At 44.1% G+C, this 10,727-nt stretch overlaps 1 protein-coding gene across 2 annotated transcripts; it reads right to left on the minus strand.

The window, feature by feature from the left end:
• Positions 1 to 2,981: 2,981 nt before the first annotated feature.
• LOC106576462 (keratocan) lies at positions 2,982 to 10,123 on the minus strand. 2 transcript variants are annotated; one of them, XM_014153661.3, is made up of 3 exons: positions 9,872 to 10,123; positions 4,047 to 4,927; positions 2,982 to 3,879 (listed from the first exon to the last, which is right to left on the minus strand). In XM_014153661.3, the coding sequence occupies exons 2-3, from the start codon at positions 4,912 to 4,914 to the stop codon at positions 3,710 to 3,712; spliced, it is 1,038 nt and encodes a 345-aa protein (XP_014009136.1). In that variant the 5' UTR covers positions 4,915 to 4,927; positions 9,872 to 10,123; the 3' UTR covers positions 2,982 to 3,709. The 2 variants fall into 2 exon arrangements, with proteins under 2 accessions (XP_014009136.1, XP_014009135.1); XM_014153660.3 differs by lacking the exon at positions 9,872 to 10,123 and adding an exon at positions 6,620 to 6,940.
• Between the last annotated feature and the right edge of the window lie 604 nt (positions 10,124 to 10,727).

Genomic DNA, 10,727 nt, shown 5'->3' on the forward strand with positions numbered 1-10,727 from the left:
CACCCACCCCGTACCATGAACACTTTTCCCACACCACCCACACACACACACACACACACACACACACACACACACACACACACACACACACACACACACACACACACACACACACACACACACACACACACACACACACACACACACACACACACCCACCTCACTCACATAGAGAACCTGCTATAACAACAGACACCAGATAGACACACACACAGAGAGAGAGAGCGACAGAGAGGGACAGAGAGAGAGAGAGACAGAGAGGGACAGAGAGAGAGAAGCACCCAAATGGACAAAATATCTTTATCACTAACAAGAGTAGCCGTTATTTTTCTAGAGGGGTTCGTGGCTTAATCAGACCTGCAGTGTGACTCAGAAATGTTTGTCTTCCTTTTCATAAGGTGAAACTCTGGCATGTGCGGCTTTCATATGTGGTGAGGAATCTACGGGGCCCCAGAACACAATGGGGCCTCTGTGAGGAGCCTCTGTTAGCACGCTGCCGAGAGGAAGTCCCTGCCTGGAGGAGAACGGCCTCAGCTCTCCATACACTGGTATCGCTCAGCTACGTTTCCTCCTAACCACAGGTCAGTTTTATCTTCAATTCCTATTGTTGTTTCCTCCTAACCACAGGTCAGTTTTATCTTCAATTCTTATTGTTGTTTTCTCCTAACCACAGGTCAGTTTTATCTTCAATTCCTATTGTTGTTTCCTCCTAACCACAGGTCAGTTTTATCTTCAATTCCTATTGTTGTTTCCTCCTAACTACAGGTCAGTTTTATCTTCAATTCTTATTGTTCAAGACTTGGCCTAGGAAATCAAATCCTGTATCTGTGGTTAGGTCTTGGTGCAGCATAGTCAAGGCCCAATGCAGGCAGAGGTTGGGATTAAATGCAGATCCAGGGTCAACTCACTCAATTCTAATTCCTATTGTTAAACCGATAGGAGGGAAATACAAACTGACCTAGGACCTGCTATTCCTACTTCCACCCAGCCTGGAGCGGTAGACACAGACTGGAAGTACCTTACTAGCTTTCATGTGTAAATTTAATCTTACGTTTCTGATTTTCTGGCCTCAATTTTCACTCGACCCCCCCAAACCTAGCTCTTTCTTTCTCCCCAAGTAACTGGAGCTTTTGCTGAGTGAGGGAAATTGAACTATGCTGGAATGCTGGGAATCGTTTAGAATCATTGGGAATCGTGCTACACCTGCTACCAGGAATGGTGACATACACTAAGTGTACAAAACATTAGGAACACCTTCCTAATATTGAGTTTCACCCCCTTTTGCCCTCAAAACAGCCTCAATTTGTCAGGGTGTTGAAAGTATTCCACAGGGATGCTGGTCCATGTTGACTTCAATGTTTCCCACAGTTATGTCAAGTTGGCTGGATGTCCTTTGGGTGGTGGACCATTCTTGATACACATGGGAAACTGTTGAGCGTAAAAATGACCAGCAGCACTGTAGTTCTTGACACACTCAAACTGGTGCGCCTGGCACCTACTACCATACCCCTTTTAAAGGCACTTAAATATTTTGTCTTACCCATTCACCCTCTGAATGGCACACATACACAATCCATGTCTCAATTGTCTCATGGCTTGAAAATCCTTCTTTATCCCGTCTCCTCCCCTTCATCTACACTGAATGAAGTAGATTTAACAGGTGACATCAATAAGGGATCATAGCTTTCACCTGGATTTACCTGGTCAGTCTATGTCATGGAAAGTGCAGGTGTTCATAATGTTTTGTCAACTCAGTGTATAGCTATGGTCAGGTGGAGTTCTGATTTTACTAACCCCAGCATGATTCTGAGAAGGGATTGGTTAATGATGGTGGTTAATTGATTCATCTTTTCATCTGAGACTGTTACCAGCTAAAATATAAAGCTACAATCAATTAAAAACACCAACCATGAAAAGGAAAGAGAGATTTAGAGAGGGAGAGAAAGTTCTGAAGAAGGCGATATGAAGCGAGAGTGATTGATCACAACTGACATGAGGAATGCTTGCTTCTGGCACACAATAACAATCCCTGTCAATTCTTGGACGTTGTTGCATTACTGAGTGTGTTCACCACTGTTGTGGTATTCCTGCAAGAATAGTATTCTGACTGTACTGTCGATTCCATCGGTCACCAAACATTGGCTATAGCAGAATGGTGGAAATGTGTCCTGAGAGAAACCATAAAGTGACAACACCTTCATGATATCATTACCAGGCCAGCGGCTTGAGACTCAGTGTTTTCTCTGGTCTTCCTCTGGCACTGCTTCCTTGGTGCATGTGGAAGTGCATTCTGGGAGATCTTAGCTCTCCAACTATTAAGCAGTAAGTCATAGAGACTACCGCAAATATGCACTCAAAGAATGTGTGGTTTCTAGGTCTGTGTGAGTGTGATTGAGTCTCTCTCTGTGTGTGTGTCTGTCTGTGTGTGTGTGTCTGTCTGTGTGTGTGTGTGTGTCTGTCTGTGTGTGTCTGTCTGTGTGTGTCTGTCTGTGTGTGTGTGTCTGTCTGTCTGTGTGTATCTGTCTGTGTGTGTGTTAGTGTGACTGAGTCTCTCTCTGTCTGTGTGTGACTGTCTGTGTGTGTCTGTCTGTGTGTGTGTTTGTGAGTGTGTCTATAGAAGGGAAGGTGATTAATGTAACATATTTCTTCCTTCATTTAATGTTTTTCCAGAAAAATGTTTTATTTATATTATTGACTGTATAAGGAATTCACAACTTAACATATTCTTAACAAAATGCAAGCATTCCAAAATTGCTTTGGCATTTCCGAAATATGTAAGATGACTGCAAAAAGATTGACCCATTGAGTAGAAAATGGAATTTCACATTTGAGACAGTGATCAAGAATTCAGTGAATTCAGTGAAAAACAGACAATTAAATAAATTAGCTAAATGTGAAAGAGCAAACAATTGCATGTTTGTGTGGAATAGCATGTGTCTAAAGTTACCTCAACATATTCATATTCACAGAGAACATGAAAATAAAATAATTTGCATTTAATTTGGTTTCAAGTCTTATATCATCAATTCAAGTTATTCTGTCAGAGAGGAGCAGTATTCACAAAAGATGATCTTCCATTCAAAGAAAGAGAATGGGGACAATGAGTCATCAGAAGATTCAACATGCCTTAAATATATACTGTTAATAAACAATATTCCTCTTATCTTGTCCCAATCACATTGTCATAGTAAATGATTGTCTTTTTTAGAGTTTTGGAAAAACACAATTTCAAGGTTTTCTACCACTTTCAGACCAATGTGTGCTGTATTGAAGCAGCACACTCAGACATACTGCACTGTTGCATTCAGCACTTGTGACTATAGGACTAACATAAGGCACAACTAGTGGTCAAAAGACAGTAGTGCAGTCCAATCACACTATCTACAGATTGTCAGGTGACCTTCACCCAACAAGGTTGAGGTCAATTCCATTCCCATTCTACCAATTCAGGAGACTCAATTCAACAACTGAAAATGGCCCATTATTTTCTATTGACCAATTAATTGCATTAATTCTTAAATTGACTGAGTTTGGTTTGACCCCAACCCTGGCGTCTAATATGCGGTTCTCAACATAAGTATGCAAATAAGTAGTCCACAGATCAAAAATCCGTATAGATTAGCATAGTCACTTCCATTCGTTAGTAATCATCTGCCCTTGGATCCGGGAGACTATAGCTAGATGCGATTGGCTGTTGGAAGTGTATTTCTTAAATGACGATGGACCTGAGGAGACGGAAGCACACCATAAGGTCTCTGGGTATTGGTGGCTTGACCTCATTGCCATCGAGACGGAGGTAGCGGAGTTTAGGAGCGGTCTCAGTGGCATAGCCCTCCAGAGCATCAGCCGACACAGGGCAGATATCAGATCCATTCACACCTGCAATTGCAAATACACCATCTTAGCAAAACAGTCCTACAACTCATCAAAGACATTTTCCACTGATTATAATAATACAATTATCTGGATTTTCAACAAATCATCAGTTAACCATCCAGGCAGTCAGTCAATGTATCAATGAAACTAGAACAGTGTCAAAAACGTACTCTTAATCTGGTTGTGGTCCAGGTGGAGGTGTTCCAGGCCTGAGGGGATCATAGGAACCTGAGTTAGCTGGTTATGGGACAACTGCAGGTCCAGGATGCTGGACATGTTGAACACATTCTTGGGCAGCCCGCCGTTTCCCAGCTTGTTGCGGTTGAGCCTGAGGAAGGCCACCTTGGGTAGACCCTTGAAGTAGTCAGCGGGGATCTTCTCAATGGCGTTGTTGTCCAGGAAGAGCTGGGTGATGGTGATGGGGAGGCCCAGGGGCATGGTGGTAAGCTGGTTCTTGGCTAGGTTGATCTGGACCAGGTTGCTCAGGCCCTTCAGGCTCACCTCGGTCACTGCATCATCCTGGAGCTTGTTCCCCTGCAGTTCCAGCAGTATCAGCCGATCCAGACCTGAGAACACCCCGGCGGGGATCTTGGAGATGCGGTTGCGGGAGAGGCGCAGCTGCTCCAGGCTGGAGGGCAGGTTGGCTGGGACGGAGCTCAGCAGGTTGTCATCCATGTAGAGGTGGACCAGGCGGAGCATGGCGGCCAGGGCACCCTCCTCCATGCCCTCGCTGGTGATGCGGTTGCGGTTGAGGTTGATCCAGCGCAGCTGCGTGGCGTTGCGGAAAGCATCTGTTGACAGTACGTCGATGAGGTTGTTCTGCAGGTACAGATACCAGGTGTGTGGGGGGATGGTGGGGATGCGCTTCAGAGCCTTGTTGTCGCAGTAGACGGCGTTGGGGAAGCTGGGCGGGCAGCGGCACTCTTTGGGACAGGCCTGTAACTGGGCCATATAGTCTTCGTAGGACATGTCCGGGCTCTGGGCCAGAGCGGGACCGACCAGAAGGAGGACGGAGGAAAGGGCCAGGAGAAGCGCCATCTTAACACTTAGCCTGGGGTAGAGGAGAGAGAAAACACATGAGATGAGACTGACTCATGCAAAACACAGACACAGATACAGGCACAGACACAAACCCTGAAGACAAGATCAAGAACATGGTTGAACAAACACACCAACCCAAATACACAAATGATGATCTCTGCATGTTCCAAGATAACTCAACATGGACCGGATTGAGGACTAGGTGTTAGCACTTCATTGTGACCTATCCTGTTTTATTATAGGCGAGTCTCGTTTCCTCTCACCTTATTTTAGATGAAGTGCTTTCAAGTACAGATAAGCTTATTTGGACATGGTGCATTAAGTGTGCAAGTGTTCATCAAGCTGCCTTATGTTCATTCACATGTAAACAACAATGATTCCAGGTGTTAATTTAGTCCCTTATTGAAAAAACTGCCAGGCCTTCCATCAATGGCTAGCCCAAACTAGCCGTAGCTAGCTTCAAATCTCCTGCATTGACGCAAGGTCATTAGCATTCGAGTTTACATGAAGTTAATGAGCGTTGGCACATCATGTGGTCAGGCCAGCTGTCCACTGGGTCCATGGGAGATTATAAGCTTTCTTAAGGACAGGATGCACTGCCAGGTAAATTAATGGCCTTACACGAAAACTTCTGATTGGATGCTAATCTGTCAAATCGGCACATGCAGGAGGCAGTTGAGGTTGGGCTGAGGTTGGGTGTTCCTTTAGGAGTAAAACACAGAGCAAACCAAATCCACCTGACTGTTGTGGATGAAGCACAATCTGTTACACCTGACCTTGGTAATGAATTAAAATACCCACCAACACACCTAGCCGTGGAATGCCGTATAAGCATTTATACATACAGTACATAGATGCCTATAAAAGCAGTTACATTCTCCACGCAATCATGACAGAGAAAGTGGAATTAACCTACATAGAAGAGGAAAAACATGGAGAAAAGAGGAACTGGGGATGATAGCGAGACAGGAAGCCAAAGTGACAAAGAGATTGACAGAGGCAGACAATAACTCAGAGACATCTAAACTCTGCAATAGCGCATCCACCCATCCTGTCCCAGAATCCTTGATTCCTCTCAACTGTCATCTGGTGCTGATTTAAATTCTTGGCGTGTGCTCCACACATTGGTCTGGAACTCATTTTCAACATGCCTTGTTATGCCATGGCTGGGCCCACTTCAAAGACCTGGTTCGCTCACCTGGTTCTGGAGCCCCTAGCACCTCCTATCTCACTGTATGGGGCCAAAGATCTAGGGAACACCATGTGTCCATGCCTCTAACCTTAGAGACCCAACTGTTGGGTTAAACTTTCCACCTGACCATAATTCTAGCTGCTAGTATTTCGTTTGGCCAAGGTCAGGAAAAGTTACTTTTACTTATCACATTTGTCAAATGTGAAATTCCTGTTAAGCAAACTGCCGTAAAGACCATAACTGGAATCTCTTCAGAGCCTCACTCGTTCAAAGCTTCAAAGCCATTCACAAGCTCTGGCTTTTCAGTGCAAGATGACCTACAGTATAGTTCAAATGAACGCAGAAAATCGCCAAATAAAGGTCCAGCTACTCAATGTGCCTCAATTGTCATCTCCCAAAACTGAACTCACATTGTCTTTGTGACCATTAGTTTGCAAGCAAAGTCCCATCTATACCTACTTTTCCTCAAACTGGAAACCCAATTTAATTGTCCACTAGAACCACACGTACCTTTGAGTTCAAGTGATTTTCCAAAGTCTGTCTTTGCGCCCTGTTTTTGCCTTGCTCAAGAGATGTGGTAGCACCTGCAGTCCCAAACTTAGAGAAACACCGCTCACCTCCCCTGTATTTGTACCAACGGTGTCTTCATTCAGTTGGTGGGAACCCTTCATTGACAGCCCCACTGTAGTTCCTCTCAGCCAATCAGAGGCCTGTAATCAGAGGTCATAATCCATGCAGTGACTTTTTCCCTGTTAAGCCTGCGGCGGTGTGGTAGCTGAGGCCTTGAAACTTGGCCCACTTCAAAATCAGGCTAATACGGGCATATACTCACTATGAAACCACCCTAACCCTTCTGTCCACTCCCCGTTCTCCCACAGTTGGCACTTGGCACCATCTCTATGTTTATGTCCTTCAGGTAAATGTCCTGCTGAGATCTCTAATGTTCTTAGCGCTAATCAGGCAGCGATGTCTGAATGGAACAACTCAACTCTGTTTGAAAGAAACAAATCTACGTCTCCTCATTTTTCTGTGCAGAATGGTGCAATAGCAATCCATGTGTTCCTCATAATAGTGACTTGGCCATAAAAACTCAGGAGAAATATGGTCACAGTGTCTCCTTGTGTTGGCATGATAAGGGATAAGCTGATGGCCCTCTTTTGGGCCAACTCATGACAATAGGATTATCCTACTCACAACGTATGGCTTTGACAATGTCTTTCAGTCCTTGGTGTTCTTTCTGACAGTTCTCTGAATTGGAATTCAGAGAACTGCAAACAAATTATACACTGTGGGAACAAATTGGCTTTTGCTAATGATTCAGATTTGTTTAAATCCTTTCTGATGCGGACCCACCCAACAATCTTCTAGCACAATCGGACACAATCAGACTCTGACCTTAAAAGACATCAAACCCAGTACAATTAAGTACACATCAGTCTGTCTAGAATGAGACTTAATGGGGTGGGGTTAGAGTGAAAATAAGGGGATTTAAAAGGTGTAGACTGGGTTGGCAAAGTGTTCTCAAGTTAGCATTGGGGTTGGGCTAGCTAGTTAAGTTGGGGTGGGTAGGTCATTTTGTTTTGCTCATTCTCATTTCCTTTGAAGCTGCCATAGGCCCACCTAATACCTTGGGATAATCCCATCTGATTGGCTTGTCCAGGTTGGAGCTAGTCTTGATCCAACATGTGCCGCGAGAGACCAATACGGATCGTCTCGTGTCTGGCAAGCTGCTAGCGCACAATACAGTCACTCCTCAACACAATGCGAGAGGTAGAAACACTCTAACCCCTTAAGAGAATTTAGCTACCTTGAATCCCGAACACATTTAAACTGACAACACTTCAAAGGTCAAAGCGTAAAATGCAAGGTAAAGGAAGGAACAGTGACTGTGCGTCAATCACAGTGCGTATCTCCTCACAGGTTATTTTACCTCAATGGGAACAGGTAAATGTTGCTCACACTCAAAAATAGAAAACTTCGAAAAAGACTTAGCTGTTTCCAAAACCTGGAAGTTGCAAATCAGTGATGCATATTGTTTACGTCATGTCCACTTATAACGAAAATATGTGAGTTTCTGGTTTGGCATATACAGCATCTCATCTGACATGCTCTCAGATAACAGTCTACAGTTTGTTTGACCTCCATCTCCATCACAAAACACCTTGCTGTTGAAAAGACACCCTCAGCATACGCCCACCACTCTATAGTGGTAGCAGTCTAGCAGAGCTGGTATATCAATAAAGATGGAGAAAGGTGTGGTCATTGCCAGAGTCAAGTGCTCCACACCTACACATCATCCCCAGCTTCCAATGGGCTCATTCATCCCCCCTCCTCTTCCCTGTAACAATTCCCCAGGTCGTTGCTGTAAATGAGAATGTGTTCTCAGTCAACTTACATTATAAAATAAGGGTTACATTTAATTTAAAAAATCATCTGTTTCTCTTTAGAGGCACTTACACATCAGCAGTAACTATATAGTAAAACTGGTCATGAGAAATGTGCATGAAATCAACACACAATAACAGTTAATAAAGTGTTCTGCACGGCAAACCCACTTGGCAGTACTTCAGTCATGTTTTTACCTTGTCTTGATGGAAATCAGATGTCTCTAATCAAATGAAAGATTAGACTGCAGATATGCACCACAAGGGAATCCATCCATTAGGATTTTCATTAGTATAACTACATTACTATTGATTTAATGGCAAAGTGACAACCAAGTTTTCATAATCTCACTGTAGTGACTCAGGGCTTCTCATTATGTTGCAGAATGGAACAAAACAGGATTGAAAACAAATGTTGGCCACTTTCCTGTTTGACGATCTGAAAGGAAACATGTGGAGGAGTATGATAATGTGAATTTCCTGGAAGAGGTTTCCAGTCAAAGCCAGCTATGTTAATTAGTTAAAGGACTGTGTTTGAACGGGCTTCAGTTGGTTTCAGCTCTACTTGATGACTGCGCTGAAATGAAATTGACTTCTCTCGAGCATTGATCAGAGGACATTCAGCTCAGTTACAGCTGTGTTAAACAAGCCCTGTGTCTACATAATACTACAAGGCTCTGGAAAGCAGAACTATGTCTGGCATTGGAATATCAAACATGATGCAGTTTTTATCTCTGCATATTTTCCAATAGTATCTATGAATATTTACAAGAGACTGATTATGGAATAAACTCTTCAACTTGAAAATAACAGACGCCCGCACACTGAATATGCTCTCAATTTACCACCTGCTTTTGACCTGACAAAGTTCAGTGCTGATTTGAACCGTTGCCAGTAAAAGGTGGTAAATTGGGAGCATATTCATTATGCAGGCCTCTGTTCTTTTCAAGTTTAATTCTTTAGCCCAGCACCTATGTTTTTAAGGATATGTGTATGACCACAAACATTTCTATAAACTCTTCCACCGCTATCATAATCAATCTGTTACTGCATTATTTCTTTCCACTAACAAACTTCAAAACATACTTTTCAAGGGAGACATTTAACTAAGAAATAATCTGTGAGTACACTTCTAATTGAATTTCACACCCCTGCAAGACCGCAGCAAACTGCAGAAAATACTGCTAGATCTCTTGAACGCATTGGTCCTTTTTGGAACCGAAACTGGCACGCAGCACAAGATCAAAGGTAAAGACCAGAATACTTCTCATATCAATCTCTCCAGATGTAAATAATGCCCCCCAAAAGAAAAGAACCGAAAAGGATGACCCATCCACACCCCTTTTAGCCTTTCACCCCTCTCCAGGAAAAACAATACCTGCTTCTCCAAACGGTGTTTGTTGGTAGTGTATGGCCAGGTGATGCTTGGCTCAGGGGTAGTAGTGGTCGTCTGGTCCTCCAGTACTCTTCTCTGGTGCTGGTCCACAGTGCTCTAACAGTCTCAGTTGCTCCCTGCGACCAAGGAGGAGAGAGAGAGAGAGAGAAAGCCCTATTAGATTCTGTATTGTTTTTAATATTATTTCCTCAAGGCTGTACCTTTGACATCCACTAGTGGAGCAGAGAGAGTGTGTGTGTGAGGGTGAGGGTTGGGGGGTAAGAGTGGGGGTAGGGGTGAGGGTGGGGGTGTGTGTGAGAGTGGGTGGGGGGTACGGGTGAGGGTGTGTGTGTGTGTGTGTCGGTGAGGGTAGGGGTAGGGGTGAGGGTGGGGGTGTGTGTGAGGGTGGGGTGTACGGATGAGGATGGGGGTGAGGGTGGGTGTGTGTGTGCGGGTAAGGGTGGGGGTATGGGTTTGTGGGGATTGTCTTTTCGGGAGTGTTCATTGGCTACTTTTCACCAGCCCAGCATACAGCAGGTTTTTAAAGGACCAAAGAGTTCGGTCTGATTTGTGTTTTAATGTTTTCCATGGAAAACAATATGGTGATACTGGTACTGTCCCGGCCCTAGCTGTACCCCATCATCATCGCCATAGCAATGCACATGACCTCTTCATAGGTTCTGTTTATCATAGTGTCAGTCCAGGACTGAGTGGAGCTTAGGGAACCGTTCAGGCACCTTGATAACCAAGAATGTAAGGCTACTGAGTACTGACACTCACAGGCACTTAGTGACACAAACAGAGCAACATGCATGCACACACACAAAGAACATTGACAGGGTTAACACTGCAGCACTCT

Source organism: Salmo salar, chromosome 17 (assembly GCF_965601325.2).
Source record: "Salmo salar chromosome 17, fSalSal1, whole genome shotgun sequence".
NCBI lineage: Eukaryota > Metazoa > Chordata > Actinopteri > Salmoniformes > Salmonidae > Salmo > Salmo salar.

Bases quoted from the DNA above. Each gene is read 5' to 3' on its own strand.
- LOC106576462 (XM_014153661.3), bottom strand. From the start codon at position 4,914: ATGGCGCTTCTCCTGGCCCTTTCCTCCGTCCTCCTTCTGGTCGGTCCC. The intron at 3,880-4,046 runs GTACGTTTTTGA...TTGCAATTGCAG, and splicing joins GGACCACAACCAGATTAAGA to GTGTGAATGGATCTGATATC.